Source organism: Melitaea cinxia, chromosome 18 (assembly GCF_905220565.1).
Source record: "Melitaea cinxia chromosome 18, ilMelCinx1.1, whole genome shotgun sequence".
Lineage (NCBI taxonomy): Eukaryota > Metazoa > Arthropoda > Insecta > Lepidoptera > Nymphalidae > Melitaea > Melitaea cinxia.
Genome location: NC_059411.1, coordinates 8,993,082 through 9,011,497, shown reverse-complemented (window position 1 = coordinate 9,011,497; position 18,416 = coordinate 8,993,082). Strand labels below are relative to the sequence as shown.

At 32.6% G+C, this 18,416-nt stretch overlaps 1 protein-coding gene across 1 annotated transcript; it reads right to left on the bottom strand.

Moving 5' to 3' along the window:
• Nucleotides 1-9,266: 9,266 nt before the first annotated feature.
• LOC123662368 (ETS-like protein pointed) lies at nucleotides 9,267-10,038 on the bottom strand. The gene is made up of 2 exons (XM_045597214.1): nucleotides 9,820-10,038; nucleotides 9,267-9,453 (listed from the first exon to the last, which is right to left on the bottom strand). Exons 1-2 carry the CDS (start codon nucleotides 9,899-9,901, stop codon nucleotides 9,311-9,313), a joined length of 225 nt encoding a protein of 74 aa, XP_045453170.1. The 5' UTR covers nucleotides 9,902-10,038; the 3' UTR covers nucleotides 9,267-9,310.
• Between the last annotated feature and the right edge of the window lie 8,378 nt (nucleotides 10,039-18,416).

Here is an 18,416-nt window from a genome sequence, read left to right as displayed (position 1 = left end):
AATTATAGTCGAACTTTAAACAAATTAAAAAAATGTTATCTCTAATGTTATTGTTTTAGTTAACGTACTGAATTAATTTAAAACGGAATAAAAATTTTATTAGCCCATGAAATGTTATCTAAACAGCGCGTACAAATGAACGAAAATAAAACGAAATGGCGACGATAAGAATCACTTTGAATATTAAACGTTTTTGTGAATGTGACCCCTAGCCTTTATTCGAATATTTCAAATATCAATCGAATCAGTCCGGGATAGAATCAAGGACGCCTAAAATAGGTGAATGGTAAAGAATGACCTCATTGTACGGGTACTTCGCAAGTCCTTGTTAAGAGCTTATTGAAGTACAAGGGACCCTTAAAGACGGCGTTCAACAATATAAAAACAGACGTCGAAAGGGCACCCCTTGCTCTTTTAGTGCCAACCCTCGGGGTTAATTCTTTAGATCTTACCTGATTTCTTGAGTATGTATTATGTCTTTTACGCAATATTAAAATGAGGTTTATTAATTTATAGGTGGGACTTGTCTATAAACGTAAAAAATATTATAATATTGTAAGTTATTTTAATTAATCTTCAAGAAATACATAACAACAAGAAGATACATAAGACGAGAAGATAACTAATAAAGCATTTTTAATTATGAAATGTACTTTTCAGTTATTTTAAAAATTGTTTAATAAGTACTAATATTTGTATACTTGTCCTTTTTTATTTAGTGTTCTCGATTTTTCTCCTCTTTACGATTTCGGATTAGGCAATAGACTACTAGTTCTATCATCCTTTGTGCTGATTTTCGTAATTCGAAATTTGTAAAGGTCCCGCACGTGCGCATGAGTGTGTATCGGGTTGCACCGGAAGCGGGTTGAAGTACAATGGCTGCCGGATGTGGCCGCTCGAAACGACACGTATCTTTTTATTGATATCTTAGAAAGCTCAATATTTTCTCTGTCCACACTCCTGACTGAAGTTTCTGTTCCACGCAAATGATATTGAATTATTTATTGACATCTCAACATAGGGGCACGTGTTCCTTGTCTGGCTTTAAATAAAAGTAAATGCAGACAAATAGACAAATACGCTTTTTTATTAACTAAAAAGGTCTATGTTCATGTATGTGATTCTGACATAACAATAAAACAAAGTGAGCCGATACATAAGTACAGTGTTTTGTAGTGTTTGAAAGGTTGTTATTGAAATTCACATGGTTAGCAAAGACATTAGCGACCCAAAAAGTGCAAAACATTAAATTGAAATTCGCAATATATTAATATAAAAAAGGCATGGCCTTACTAAGCAATGTGTAATTATTAAAAAAAACTTATATTTGAATAGAAAATACGAGGTCATACGTGTACTTTTATTACGTCTACGCAGGATACAAGGCGTCAACGCTAGATTAACTGCCCATATCATGTATGGAAATATAACGATTGGTCAAACAGAACCACGTTGCTCATAAAGTCTCTAATAAGGATGAGCCGTGATTTATGTCTGATACGCGAGGGTTTAATGATGAGATGCGGTTAATTATGTGCTCATTAATTCCTGAACGGTTAACAGCTTTATGAATGAAGAAACATTTCAATGGTGGTATTTCTTTTAATCGTACTAGATTCGACTTCATTAAAAGAAATGTATAACAGGTTTTTGTTACTTATACCGGATGTTTGGCAAGTGGCTGAAAACGGAAAAATGTCTATTGGTAGCATCTGATTATGTATCAAGTTGTAGGTTATAGCTTTGACTTGAGAAAAACGATTAATATAGGAAATTTACGAGTAGATCGTATCGAATAATATAAATTATGTAAATATTCTTTTTGAGCACTTAGTATAGGACAATTATTATGACCATGAAATCAATAGAAGTGGGTGTTTTAAGTAAGACATTTCGTAAGGGTGTTCCGAGGCGCACGTCCGGCGATTAGTGGCGAGTACGCAACGCGAGGATGTGCACCGCGATCGCCTTGCGACAGCGCGGATGCGCGCACATTGCGCACATAGCGCACGTTGCGCACATACGCCGTATGCTACGCGCCTTTTTAATATACAGCAATTGCTAAATATTCAATATACGCCGTTTTGTGCACTAACCTTCGCGTTGTCGGCCCACTTGCATTACTTTTCAACGCTCGAGTTGGTGCGAGGACACGAAATGCCTCGCGGATTAACATCGATATGTCAGCCTTCTGGCACTTTTCATTTGACACGCTGATAAAACGAGACTGTTTCAGGGGTAAATGCGATGTAATTATAGTTTACAGTTGTTTTCGTAAAAAGTTTTGCTATCACTTAAGTTGCTATAAAATACGTTTAGAAGTACAAATAAAACAACTGAGAGACATATATATGTCAAGTTTGACTGTTTCGTTCAAGTAACAAAGTAATGATTGTCTTCGACTCACTTTGATGTATTCAAATGAAATGTAAATTATATTTAAAAAAAATATACGTACATTTTGCAGTGAGGTTTGGTAATGACTCACCGCGCCACACCATGAGAGAGTCCAGCTCAGTGGCGTCCCGGACACGAGAGCTCGGGTGCAAGAACATAGCTTAACCAGAATCAAGTTCTCCCATATTTGTTCACAAGCACTTTATTCAGTCGTACGACCGATTTCGTAACACTTTATAAAATTTATAAACAAAGTTATATATTATAACAAGAAAAGCGAATTAACATAAAATTGAATATTGTAAAAGGAAATCGTATAAATATTCGTCGAGCCAAACGATACGTAGCACTTCGAACAATAGTAACGCAACTAATAATAATAAGTGTGAAATTGTTTAAAAGAAAATAAAGAGCAGTGAATTCAGAGTCGGCCTAAAGACTGCACTGGCCATCCTCAGTGGTGAGAGACGGTGCGGTGGTAGGGGCTCAACTTCACCTTCAAACATTCGCTGCAACCTGAACGATCGTTGTTACGCAGCTTTATTTTTCATTCAAAACAAATTTACTTTTTTTGCAGAATTCAATTTTAGTAATTAATATTTACTTGTAGAGAAAAAATCACATTTACGAATGATAATTGTGTTGGCTTGCAAACGAAACTAAAACCGACTACAATTATATCGACAAGTAACACAACGTAGGTCGACGAAAAAGTAGGCAAGTAAATACGCATTTAGAAATAACTAAAAAGTACTTTTCTGATTTCAACAAAATTTAAATGGGACCAAATGACAGGCACCAGCTTTTGATTTAAAAAAAAAAAATGAACGAAATCGGTCCACCCAGTAAGAAGTCCTGAAGTAACAGACTTTAAAAAATACAGTTTAATTGAGAACATCGTCCTTTTTTGAGGTCGGTTAAAACTTTAAAATGAGTATGTTTTGAAAGTAAATAATGTAACTACTATCAATGTAAATGGTATGGTAATGGTAATGGTAAATCGTACATTTGTTTGATACAGTATATTATTATAAAATAACGTATAAACTTTGTCATAATCTGAAATTGGGCTACACTTAATTTCATTTTAAGTATGTAAAGCTATCAATGCACAAGTAACGCGATAACTCAAGTTTTAAGAATAACGTAAAGTTGATCTTTAGCTAGTAACTAACGATATTACGTATTTTTAGGTGGTTTTAACAATTATTAATGTATACCACGATAAAGGACAACACGTTAAAATATTTATATGCTAGCAAACTGTCGTTGTTCAAAGACGTAAAAATTTCATGGTTTCTGCTATTAGGGATCGTTAATATTGTTATACAAGTTTTATATTTTATTTATATATACATATAAAGTAACTTTGTATGTGCATTTTACAATTATCATAAACTAGACACCCCTCTCGGTTTCAACTGTGTAGCGTTGAAACTCGTCAGATTTGTTGTTATTTATGATTAACGCTCTACTTTTTTAAGTCGTATCTTGATATTTTATAGCCTGTTATTTCTGTACAATATATCTTTTCATTTATGAAAGAATTATTGAAAGAATAGATGTTTGTTACTTTTACTATTTAATCGTTATAAATATGGATTCGTTTAAGGTCATATAACGAGTTATAAAACATAAATATTCGTATATTAAAAAAAGTGCTGAAAGATATATCGTGACAGACACGTAACAGAACACTTAATGAACAAACTTAAATATCATGTTCGCATAAAGTTCGTGGACGAGCAACATCAAAAGACTGACTCTTAAAGCACGCTCACTAATAGCTTAATATTTAGAAATAATGCAATTAACACAATAACATAGACATCTGAAGAAAAGATGTTTCATCTCTGTTTTATTTGTCGACAACCGCGGCATAATTTTCTTTGATAAAAAGTTCAATGTTTTTTTTAAAGCAGATAAATAATTTTATGATCGATGTTAAAAAATCAAAAAGTCTTTGTAGGTATATAAAAAACCAAATAAAAACAACAAAGATAAATTCAAATGATTCGATTTAAAAATAAATGTGTATAAATATAGTATAAAATTGCATGTTTAATGCGTTACGGTAGTGTGGTTTCATTACGAAAACAGTGAAGATGACATATGTATTATAAGACGATGGACCTCGGATCGACTGAAAGAGAGCGGAAAAACTGCGCCAAGGTCGCGACTTGCCTCACGCGCGCGCCCGACTGGAACTATATGTATGTGATGCCGCGATACGAAATAATAATTGCCTATATTTACTATACACACAATTTTGAATATATTTACGACGGCAAATTTACATACACAACATGTGTTACAAATAATTAAGCTACCTCATTAAAAATAAAGCTCGTTCGTTTGATTAATTAATGGTTAGCTTAATATTTGATTAAACAAGAAGGTATTCGATTACAAATACTTAATAATTTGATAAAATCAATATTAAATTATAATATACTTTATTGAAGGGGTCTTTTAATCCATTTTTAACCGACTTCAAAAAAAGGAGGAGGTTACTCACCGACCGTATATTATATATATTTTTTTATGTATGTTCGGGGATAACTCCCTCGTTTATGAATCGATTTTGATAATTCTTTTTTGTTGGAAAGGAGATATCCCTAGTTTGGTACCACGATAAGGAAACCAGGAACTGATGATGGGATCCCAGAGAAATCGAGAGAAACTCTCGAAAATCCGCATAACTTTATATTGGGTATATCGATTTTGATGATTTTCAATTTAATCGAAAGCCGACGTTTATCATGTGGTCACATTTAAATTTCACCGAGATCTGATTACAATTTTTGGAGTAACCTTTGATAATGCGTATTTACTTGATTATTTTTTCGTCTACCTACGTTGTATTACTTGTCGATATAATTAAAGTCGGTTTTTCTTCGTTTGCCTGCAAACACACTTATTCTTCAGTAATTTTTATAATCAGTAGAAAAAAAAAACTACCAACGGCACGGAACACATTTCAGATTCAGTCGATATTCAAGTCTAAGAGTGTCATAGCGTACTATGTAACTTGAAATACCGTTACTACGAATACAACTACAAAGCTTTAAAATTCAACCTTTACTTTTCAATACAGCGATATAGAGGTTATTTATATGTGTTTTTTTTTCAAACAAGTGATAGATGTAAAACAGAGAGTCAACGTGTTAACCAGTCGTCGTGCGGAGACCACCCGTGCTAACTGAAGAGGGCTTCGTGTCTCTTCGTTAATTTATTATTTCAGTAGCGTTTGCGGCGCGGGCGCAGTCAAAACATCCCGCTCTATGATTTACAGCGCAATAAAAGCGCTTTTTATATCAAATGGAAATGGCCTTTATTCCTGAGATTACACAGGAATATAAGATTGTATAATTTTGATTAATTTCTTCGGTGTATATACAATGTAATAGTATTGGTTTTTATGTATTTATGTGTTTTGTTTTGTTAAGACTATTCTGCGAGATACTTAAAATAATGTAGCGTCATTTATTATGCATTTAGACTAATATTAATTGGCATTTACAAGAACAAAATCGGGTTCGTATTATAAATATTCATGTGACATTTCAATACGTATTTCTGCAAAATACTAGATTTTAAGCTTTTATTGATTTTCTAGAAGTTCAGATTATTCTCTTAGGGCGGCTTGCAGCGTGTGTTAAATCTAGATTTAAAACTCGATTTTGCCTTAAATCAGATTGAATGTCTTGCACGTCATCGATTTAGCTTAAATCTCGATTCAAATAAACGTCAAAGTTAAATCGGCACCAGAGTCGGTTTAGCGTAATTAAATCTCGATTTTGTTAACCATCATTTGCGAATACCTACGCGACGTTATTGTTTATTTGTTCGTTTCTTTCTGTTGTCTTATGAAAATGGATTTTCCTTTGGACCATGAGTACGATTTGTTATCAGATGATGATGAAGAAATCCTGCAGTATTTGGAAACGCCGTTTTTCTTTCGAAGAGTCTTTGTTTAAAGTGATTTGTTCAGTTCATTACGAGAAGACGAATTTTTGAAAAGGTTTCGCTTAAGTAAACAAAGCGCAGTGTTCCTGCTTGATAAAATTTTTTTATTTTCTATGACAGGATATTTTTCAACAAGTAGGGGAGCGAGGGGCTTGTTGTAACATTTTTCATGAAAAGTAATATATCTTGATATCTATTAATTATATTGCTACTAAATAAAGATGGATGGATGCTGTAACTCTTCCTCTACCCAATAAAGTAAAAATAATACCATAACTATTATTCATTATTTTATAATCAATTATTTTCTAGAAGAAGTGCGGTGTTACAACTTACCTCGTGCTTGGGGCAAGTTGTAACATCTACCGGGGCAAGTAGTAACGACAAAAAAAAACGACACTAATACCTGTAATCATTTATTCTTTGTTTATTTTTAACAAAATTGACACCTTTTTAAAGTAGGTATTGTGTAATTCTTATCAAAAATCAACTCAAATAGACTTTTAAGTAATCAACGCCTAAAAATTAAATAATTAATTGTTTTATGTACTTAAACACTACTTATAATCATCATTGCACTTTTATATCACAGTAAGTAATTAAATTATTTATATGTAAGGTATGCTTCGTAATTATCTCTTTTTAATATCAATCTAACAAAGTATTGTACTTTTATAAGAAACAAAATTTGGTAGGTTTCATTATAATTAAATTCAGTCTTCATCTGAGCAACAATTAATACAAATAAAAGAAATAGTATCTCCCGTAACATATCCTACATGTGCCCACATCTTACAAATGATACACTCTACCCAATCTTCTTTATTTGAATCTGTGTAAGCTTCACCACATACCAGACAATATGTATCTATAAAGAAAGACGTGACATAATCCAAAAGTCTGACTAGCTTTCCGAATACTGCATTTTTTTCTAAAACTTCAGCTGCCGCTAACTCGTACACTTCTTTTATACACCCTCATTCTAGAAGAAAGGAAAAAAAAGTAGGTATCTACGTCATAACAAGCCTGGAATTTTGTTACAACTAGCCCCGAGATTTTGTTACAACTAACCCCATGGTATGATTTTTAACATTTATCAACATAACTATTTAAACAATTTAGCAACCTTAAAAACTGTTACACATTATCAAAGATAGATAAATTTGAATGTAAATAAGATATAGAAAGTCTGAAATTAGTCGATATTAATAATGCAAACCAAAAGTTTACGACAGTACAATTTCATATTACCTGGCAAAAATGATGCGCATGCACAATTCCGCTCACTGCGCCGGCTGGTGGGACACTGGCTATGGCAACATGATGCAGCGCGGTTTATAGGTTAAATCGAGTCAAAGAAATGCGTTGATAAAGTTTAAGATCCTAGTGAAAAGGGCCTGTTACTACTTACCCCTGTTACAACAAGCCCCTCGCTCCCCTATCAAAAGATGCATTATTTCATCATTAGTAAAATTAGGCGCCCTGGATTTTTTCATTCTAATGTTGCAAACGGAAAATCAGAAAACTCGAAAAACACAAAATCAACTATAACAAAAACACAACACGAAACAAAACTGCTTGACTTAAAATATGCGCGGAAACATAACCTATGAATATAACAAATTTACAAATTGTTCAGTTCACTTCTTTGCTTAAATGGCTTTTAGTTGTATTATAACAAATTGTTATAAAAATTATATTATAACAAATTGACACCTACTATTACAATGTACTCTGTGATTGACACTGATAAATATACGTTTCTGTGTACGCGATATTGCTTTGGTGTACATTATTGTATCTAAAACGGAACGTAAAGAACGAACGGCGACTGAAAGATACGCAAAATCTCGATTTAGTTAAACTGGACATAATTTTATTATGAGCAACGCAACTTCGATGAGACTTAAGTTAAATCGAGTTTAGGGTAAAATCTAGTTTTAATAAAATCGAGATTTTTGTAATTTTGCTGCAAGTGGCCCTTAATCCTGTTCATTTATCTTCTATTTGTTGGGTCTGACAGCTTAATTAAACATCAATTACGATAAAATCTCGTTTAGTTAATATTATAATAATTAAGATATTATACTCTATCTTACAATTATATTTCTATATAAAATGTAGAAAAAAAAAACTGTATTAGACGGAAAAGATTTATTTTTAAAATTTTTATCATCATAAAACGAGATGGAAATTCGCAAAAGAATTTTCTTTATTATCTTTAAGCTTTAACTTCACACAATTCCCATCGCCGTAAAATATTATTTCTAACAGATATATGAACAGAAATATTCACAATGCTAATTACCACAATAAACTAAAACAACAAAACACGAAAATTCCACAATTTGGACTTTTTAATGGAGTAAATGAATAGGTTGTCAATACACTCACGCTTGTTACCCTAATATCGATTAAGTATCGATTGTCACGCAACAATCACAAAACATGTTTTTATAGCTTTAGTATCGCTAACAACGTTCAAAACTAGCTCATAATTGGTGGGTTATCGTCAATGGTACATTAATGAGACCTTTATCGCTTAGATAAATAACTTATCTCTTATACTAAAGATAGCGACAGATCATGAGATCAGGTTTTGGGGGTATAGTAATTAGTGCGTATTAATTATGTTTCCCACGGCGAATGTTTTAGTCAAGGAGTATAATTACGACACAATCGTCTTGAGGTGTTAGATGTAGACTTATTTTAAATTTAACACCTTTTTATAACATAAAAACGATATATTTTTGCTTATTATGTTCAATGTAAGTATTGTTGTGTTATTTTTACAAATAAATTTTATATTAGGTATATGTTAATAAAATCAGATACAGAAAACATCAGATTCATTTTCATTTCAAAGGTTTCGAGTTATTAAATATAACATATTTTTTTCGAAGTATCATAAGTTAGTAGGAAGGAAACGTCATAATATAATGCTTTAAGACTTACCAGTGTTGTTATTATTGTTATTGTAGTGGTGTGCAGGCGGAGGGATGTAGTCGGAAAGCTCGGGCAGGCAAACGTTGCTTTCGTACATATTCGGCGGTACGTTTGCGAGTAACGAACGCTCTTTTTCAACATCTGTGAAATTAATTACCTTTGTGTAGAGAAGCATCTTTTTACGCGTATTATTCATGATTTTCGTGATTATTCTTTTTTTATTGGAAAGCTGGTGCTGGACATGTGGTCCCATTTGAATGTAATCGAGATCAGACCAGTACCTACTTTTATAGTAATCCCCATAGTCCTCCTTTTAGAGTAATACGCATGTATTTGAATTCCCAATTTATTACTTTTACATGTAAATTGAAGATCATTTTTATATAAACCAATTATTTAAATTATTTTATAAAGATAAAAGTTTGTAAACAAACATAATTACATATTTAAATCTAAGTGTTTAAAGTGTTTAAATCTACCTTACACAATTCAAGTGCTTAAAAATACCTTTTTGTAAGATCTCTAAGTGTTCCCATAAAATGTCGCCCATGAAGGCGGGAGCGCGAGCCAGGAACTCCTCACGGCCCATTGCACATATATCTTTGCCTTGCGCGCGCGCAAACTGTTGCAGCGCCACACCCTCCAGGGAGAACTCTCGCGCAGCCCAGCGCAGCCACGCTGCTACTGCTGCTTCGCTCCATTGTCGGGGATCTAGGAACAATTACAACATAATTAACTTCAGATGTTTATAAATAATTAAAAAGTTTCTAATGTATCTTATATTAAATCTGTTTTATAAATTGACTGGTCCGTTCGCGCAGTTTGCTGAGACCCTGTTTTTTGTGTCAGAGGTTGTGGATTCGATTCTCGCCCAGAATCTAGGTGTGATACGAGTATATGTGTTGAAGTAAAACTTTTTCACGCATGCTTTACTTGGGGAGTAAGCTGGTGAATGCGTGAAGAGAGCATTACGAAAAGTAAAATCGGGCGAGGAGAACGGAGCAAGAGAGATAGGTCCGAGCATACATTTTCTTTCTCTCTTTCTCTCATAGCTAGTTACGTATCGTATATCTAAGACACTACAGGCTTATTGCTAAAGAAGTTTACTTCATTCGTGTGGTCTAAAGCACACCCGTTTTTTATTTATAATTGTATTTACAAAAAGTATTTTATCAGTAGGGTGTTGTTACCTATACACCAGTATTAAGTTGTCTATCTTCAGAAAATATGACCGTGTGGTTACGTTAAGAATGTTTTATTTATTTCAATTATAAAATGTTTGTACGTTCTTCCTCTTTTGTATTGAAATATTGATTTGAATGAAATTGAAACGAAAAATAAAGAACGGAAACCTTTTATTAAAAAACATTGATAGAAACGAAGCTCTTTGATTATAAAAGAAGTTAATACGACTTAATATACGATTAGGCTGCGATAACCCTTAATAGCCGATAAACAACAGTGGTCGAATGAGGCAACTTAAACAACAATTAGCCGTCGGACTGTTGACCAACACCGGAACTTGCCTCACGCGGGAAGCAGCGCGACCTTGAAGCCCATCGCAGAGCCACAGCAATAAGTGATTTCTAATGTGACTTTCCATATTGTAACCAAAACGTGTATAAATGGTGATTTAGAATGTTTCCGTAAAGATAATATGTTTAAATGTTTGATTTATTTTTGTTTTAGTTATTGCAATTGCACATTAAAAAAATTTAGGCCCTTTTAATAGAGTATGTAAGATAAATTAAAAAAAAAACTTTGTACTAGTGTTCGTATGAAAAAACCATTAATAATTATTATGATGGGTTAGTAATTTAGGAATTTATTTAAAACAAGCGTGGCTTTGAAGAGATTCAATTCTAACTAGTTCTCCGAAAGCGAAATATAAATTACTTGTTATATAAAAGTATACATATACCAGCATATTTAATGTCGTCTAGACTGTCACATTTTCATTATAATTACACATAGTACATCAAATAAACTACGATTAGTTAGTAGATTATGTTAAGTATCTACTACTTAAATATCTAGTACTTATAAACTTTTAAATGTTAGATAGAAAACGTTCTTATTTAAACGTTATAAAAGTAAAAAGTTTATTAATGAGCTAAAATGTGAGGCATCCACTAAGTCAATTGAATCTTTCCGTTCGAGAGATTTATGCCCAGATATATAGACGTTTCTAGTTAACTGGCGGTGCTTTTAACATTTTAACTAGTAATAAAATACTGCAAAACTTTAAGATTGTATGCTTAAACATCCTATGCCAAAAGTACTCTGCATCAAATTAGAAAAACTTCTCTTTTTTGGAAAAGATAACTCTACTAGTTTTACTAAATAAACATTATTTCTGATGTCTTTCTCGTTGTAAATTGTATCATAAAACGTCGCAGATGCGGCGATCGATGCAAATAGAGTTTATGTGTACTATGGTACAAATTACGCACGGGTCGGAACTCCAGTTTTTCCCTAAGCGAAAAACGGGACGAGAGCCGGCTAATAATAAATAATTAGTTTAATTACGGCTTTTAGTGGCCGGCCGCCCGCGGGTTCTCTTTATGCTACTGTAGACTTTGACCCTGATTGCTAGTGACTACGCAGTATTCCAGTGTTACTTTCCTATGAGTCGATCATTTATATGATAATTTACGTTTACATACCTATTAATACGTAGACACAACAATATTGTTTATTTATTGTTTGAATTGTATTTTATTTAACTGGAGCCGCTAAACATTATAATATTTGAAAATAGGTAATTCGAATAAGTATTAAGGAATAAGCTTTCTACGTTTAAGTGAAACCAAAAAATGAAATGTTATTTACCACTTTTTATTTTTACGAAAGATAAGTACGTGCTTGAAATTAACTGAGGTCAATCAACATTCTTTAACTAATTCGACATCTACTGAGAATTCAAAACATCGCGAACAGCTAATGAAATTTTTATTTCCTATTTATATTCAATTAATGTTTCTGTGACGATCAATAAAATTTCTTTAAGTTAGAAGCAGACATTGATGAAGTTATAAGATATTATCTTCGGATGCAGTGGAATTAGAATTATTATACAAACAAAATCTCGATAATTTCTTAAAAATTCTATAATATTTTTCGATTATACCTAATTCAGTTTCCGGTGTATGTTTAGACAACATAAGTAGAATGTATACTAAATTAAAAAAAAAGTGTCTAAACAAATAATTGAACTATCTAAAGAAATAATTGAAAAAATACATTTTTAAAACAGTTACAGCTGCTAATTGGATGTCAAGAAATTTTAACGCAAATTTTGAGGACTTTATTCAAAAGCAGATCATTGTTTTTTAACTATTTAAAATTATAAAAGACCTGATATGAGTACAGTCTCAATAACAATGAGTGCTATTCTAAATGATCTGTTGGTCAAATGGTATCGTAAACTGTTACCTTTTGGTAAAGTATTTTTCTATAGGTAAGTATATAGTTAGCAACTGCGACAAGGAGATCATTTAAAATTTATGAATAGATTTTTTTTACTATCGGACATTAAGTATAAGTACGTATACGTCAAAGATATCAGTGCAGATTATGAAACAGACGTACATAACAATCGATGAGCTGATAAACAGAAGCCTCGACTCAGACGGAACGTGTTCCGTGGAAGGTTCATTTAACGCTCAACTGAGAGATTTCTATGAAAAGATAAATAGTTAAACACGCTATTTGTGTATTTATTTTGTATTCAAGGACTTATTATTCCATGTCTTTAAGTTATTTTTAAGGTTTTTTGTTGTTACCAGCAACATTACTAAATCTTGCTCTATAACTATCACTTCAGCCTAATACAGTCCACTGCTGGACTAGGCCTCCACAAGTTCGACGAACATGGGAAGAGAGCGTATGGCTGTATTCTTAATGAAGTAACCACACAGCATTATATATATATATATATATATATATATATAGCTGTGCCCGCGGCTTCGCCCGCGTTGAAATTAGTGTGTCACAAAGTTATCCCGGCAAACTTCCAGTGAAACTCTCATCAAAATCGGCTTAGCCGTCCCGTTAACCTTCCTCTTGAACCCCCTCTCTATTGATGAAACCGCATGAAAATCCGTTCAGTAAATTTTGAGCGAATCGATCACATACACTTTTGGGGACTTTGTTTTATAATACACTAACTGTTGCCCGCGACTACGTCCGCGTGGTTATGAAGATATGCATTACTATTAAGATATTTAACGCAAATTATTTTTTATTTCAGTCACTTGAAATGCTTATCAAACTGAGTAACTTTTTAAAAGGCACAATTTAGTATAATTTAATAGTTATTTTTATAAAACCTCTCTATATACCACAATTTTAGTTTTATTTTCAGGCTGTATATGTTTCATACAAACTATCAACCCCAATTAAACCCCCTTAGCGGTGGAATATCGTAAAATACGTTCTTAGCGGACGCCTGCTAACTATAATCTACCTCCCTGCCAAATTTCATCTTAGTCCAACCTGGATGGATAGACCATCCAGCGATTTTTGAGTTCTCGTGATGAGTGAATTAGTGACCTTTCTCTTTTATATATATTACGATGCATTATTTGGACACCTTTTTACCATCTATAGAGCATAGATTTTAAATTTCAAGTCACTTACTTCAAAAACATAGGACTTTCATACAAACTTCCAACCCCCGTTTTATCTCCTTAGGGGTCGAGATTCGTAAAATCCATTCTTAACGAATGTTTACGCCCTATAAGAAGCCTATCTACCCAATTTCAAGCTTTTAGATGTTATAGTTTCGGAGATTTCGTGATGAGTGACTCAACCTACCATCCCCCGTTTTAACCCCAAAAAGGAGTTGATTTCTAAAGATACATTATTTGGACACCTTTTCACCATCTATAGAGCTTACATTTTAAATTTCAAGTCTCTTACTTCAAAAACTAGGACTTTCATACAAACTTCCAACCCCTGTTTTATCCCTTTAGAGGTCGAGTTTCATAAAATCCGTTCTTAGCGGATGTCTACGCCCTATAAGGAACCTACCTGCCAAATTTCAAGTTTGTAGCTGTTATAGTTTCGGAGATTTCGTGATGAGTGAGTCAACCTACCATCCCCGTTTTAACCCCAAAAAGGAGTTGATTTCTAAAGATACATTATTTGGACACCTTCTCACCATCTATAGAGCATAAATTTTAAATTTCAAGTTTCTTACTTCAAAAACATAGGACTCATACAAACTTCCAACCCCCGTTTTACCCCCTAGGGGTCGATTATCATAAAATCCGTTCTTAGCGGACGTCTACACCCTATAAGAAACCTAACAACCAAATTTCAAGTTTAAATCTTTTATAGTTTCGGAGATTTCGTGATGACTGAAACAACCTATTATTCCCCGTTGTAACCCCAAAAGGGATTTGTTTTCTAAAGATACATTATTAGGACACCTTCTCACCATCTATAGAGTATACATTTTAAATTTCAAGTCTCTTACTTCAAAAACATAGGACTTTCATACAAACTTCCAACCCCCGTTTTAACCCCTTAGGGGTCGAGTTTCGTAAAATCCATTCTTAGCGATAGTTTACGCCCTATAAGAAGCCTACTTGCTAAATTTCAAGTTTGTAGGTGTTATAGTTTCGGAGATTTCATGATCAGTGAGTCAACCTACGATCCCCCGTTTTAACCCCTAAAAGGAGTTGATTTCTAAAGATACATTATTTGGATACCTTTTCACCATCTATAGAGCTTACATTTTAAATTTCAAGTCTCTTACTTCAAAAACATAGGACTTTCGTACAAACTTCCAACCCCCGTTTTACCCCCTTAGGGGTCGAGTTTCGTAAAATCCGTTCTTAGCGGATGTCTACGTCCTATAAGGAGCCTACCTGCCAAATTTCAAGTTCGTAGGTATTATAGTTTCGGAGATTTCGTGATGAGTGATAGATAGATATGTGGCAAAAGTTTGGATTATTTCCCATGATAAAATTTGGTGTAACTTCGTCAATAAAATAATAAATAAACAAATCATAGAAGAAAAATTAATTAACGCAAAAAAATATATTCATATTGGACTTAGGTAACTATATCTTTTCAATGGCATAATATCTTAGATAAACAAACATTAAACTAAACTAATTTTAGCTTTATTTAATTAATATAGACAGAAATATAAAAGGATTGTACACTTTTTCAATTTAAATATTTTAAACATAAGAAATAAACTGAGTCGGGTATAATTGCGATATAATAAGCAATTTCTAGAGACAGTTAAGTTTTAGATCTATAAAACGCTATCATCTAATTACACACTTTATGTCCGAGAAGAAACTGTAGGTTTATTTTATTTTTTATGAGTAAATCATTGTTTATTATGTTAGTTTTTTTGAGTGGCCCGTAAGCGCGGTTGGCCATGACCCTGCTTTCCGCTCTAGAATTACACGTTCGATTCCTGCCCCCGGTCTGTGTGTATTGTTTAAATACTTAATATGTACCTATATATATTTATATATGTGTATGTATATATGTATGTATGTATACGTGTGTGTATATGTGTATTTTTATATAAATATATATTTTAATAATTATGTAAGTCTATCATATCGTAGTTTTTATCTATTTATTATTGATTTTTCCTCCTTAATTTGTGCACACTTCTAACCGCTGCTACTCTGTATCGTGTCCAGTACCCAAAGGTTATCTCTGAAAGAAATCGCTATTTAGCGATAAAATCGCCTTTCTACATCTTGTATTGTATCTTTATTTATATGTGTCTGTATTTTGGTCTACATTAAGAATAAATAATTAAATAAATAAATATGTACACGTATACATTGAAAATATAGCAGTATGTATAGCAGTCGCATTTGACCTAAAGCATAGGCATTAACTGCTGAGTGTGTGATATTTATCACTATTAACCTGCCTTCCTTAGAAACAGACAGCCCGAGAAGTGTGTGCATATTAAAAAAAAAAAGTTTAAATACAATTTTTAAATAAAATAATGAAGTTTCTAGATTTGATAAGCGATATGGTCTTATTTGATATCAGGTGCGTCAATCGTAGAGTCACAGATGTTCTTAATAGGGCATGATTATAAAATTACCCTCATAAATCTTTATTATGTGTCTTTATTACGTTCTAGGTCATAGAAGACCGGTGATTATGCTAGACTCTTAACAACGCTATTATGTAGTATGATATGTAACTCATATTCAGGAATAATTTTAATACCATTTAATCTGTTAATAATGAGCATAAGAAAATAGTATACAGGTATATAGGTGTACTAATAATTGTCGGTGCCGGTTGTTATCATAAATACCTGATGGCGAACATATCAGCCAACCCGCCGTAGAGCAAGGTAGTAGGTTAAGCTTCGACCCTTCCGCTACATGGGGTCTATGCCCAGCTGTGGGATATTACAGGTTGAATCATGACGTACGAGATAAAAAAATAAAACTATCAAAGGTATCAAAATATGTTATTAAAATTTTATTTGCTAGTATTATTAAAAAGGGCTATATATATATATGGGCTTATAATTGTTGAAATATTATTTTTAAGCCTGATTGATGATCAATCGAAAGAGTTACATGACATGAAGCGTAAAATAAAATTGTTGATACCACCAACAGTGGTGCGAAATATGGCGAAGCAACAGCACAGTTATTTATTATTGACGTTGTATTAATATACACAGACGGCTCATAATTAAGTATTTAGTTACAAATTTAAAGCAATAATTCTGGAGTGTTAGAAACTAATAAAACAATTCCGGTCCCATTTATTTCTATTATGACAAGCATAATAATGTTATCATATTATGTCTGACACAGACAATGCATACAAAAAACGAATACGTTTAAAATCGATTTCCAAATGTATATTTTTTTGTTATGCCTTATCGTTTTGCTACTGTCTTTTGTCTGGTATACTCGTAGCTATGGGTTTTGTAAGTATGTATTATGGAAATTTGTAGTTACAAGCTGTGGCATGTTAGTCATGTTACCTCTCGCTCTTGCTTTATCGTATGACCGTGCAGCTAAACTGAGGTAATACTTTTGAACGTAACTATTTATAACTTGCTGCTGAATAAAGCATTAAATATATAAAGATTACAATTTGAATGCTTATCGATTCTTTTATTTCAGTTTGACCTTCACTGTTTATAAAAATGATCGTGTCAAAATACAGCAGCGTAAATTTGATAAAAGTAAATACTGTTAATCAACTCGAATAATTTGGAACAGGTTATATTACATTTAATTTTATGTGGTATTTTACTGTTTCGAACAATACAACGGCAGAACGAAAACCAATTTAAGTATCGCCAGAAGTTAAGTAAGGAATAAAGATACCTTTATCGTTAACAATTGTCAAGGAAACTGTTTTTAAATAAGTGCAAAGTTGTTTTATAGGGCTATCGAATTAAAAAAAAATATATTTTAATTTAAATTTAATAATAGACAAAAAAAGCTTTTAAAAATTATACGAAACCTTTACTGACCTATACAAATAAATAAAATTGAAGTGTCTGCTTGCTTTTTACGTACCGCTATACACGGTACATATACCAAAACAACATTTTTTACATTTATATAGTATAACGACTTGTTGGCAGCTTTATGATATTGTTAAGTTTTTGAAGCTCTAGAAATTAAGCTCGATATGCCTTAGATATGTAAACGTGCTTACAGCTTAACACTTTTTTAAAATTTATGTTTTTGATTACGAATTCTTGATAGATTTTAGTAGTAATTTCGGATATGGAGAAAATTATGTGACTAGTGTGCGTGTGATGTTGCGTCGAACGGAAGCGCGAATAGACACGGCGCAGACGCACGCATTTCCGTCGACGACGCGAACACGTCACCTGCCTGCGACTACCTACCGTCTAAGATAGTTGATATACATATATTCTATAAGATTATTAAAAAAAAACTTTTGTATAAAGACTATTGCAATGCAACAAGATATTAAAATTCCACAAAAAGCGACAAGATATTATGTAATTACAACATTTACTTACAATTCGTTTTTAAATAATTTCTATAGCAATTGAAAGCAGTTTTTCATTGAAACTGAGGCATGATTTTGAACCTAATTATATAAAT

Coding starts and splice junctions, on each gene's coding strand:
- LOC123662368 (XM_045597214.1), bottom strand. CDS start 9,901: ATGGGCCGTGAGGAGTTCCTGGCTCGCGCTCCCGCCTTCATGGGCGAC. Junction 9,454..9,819: donor CTTAGAGATCTTACAAAAAG/GTATTTTTAAGC, acceptor TTAATTTCACAG/ATGTTGAAAAAGAGCGTTCG.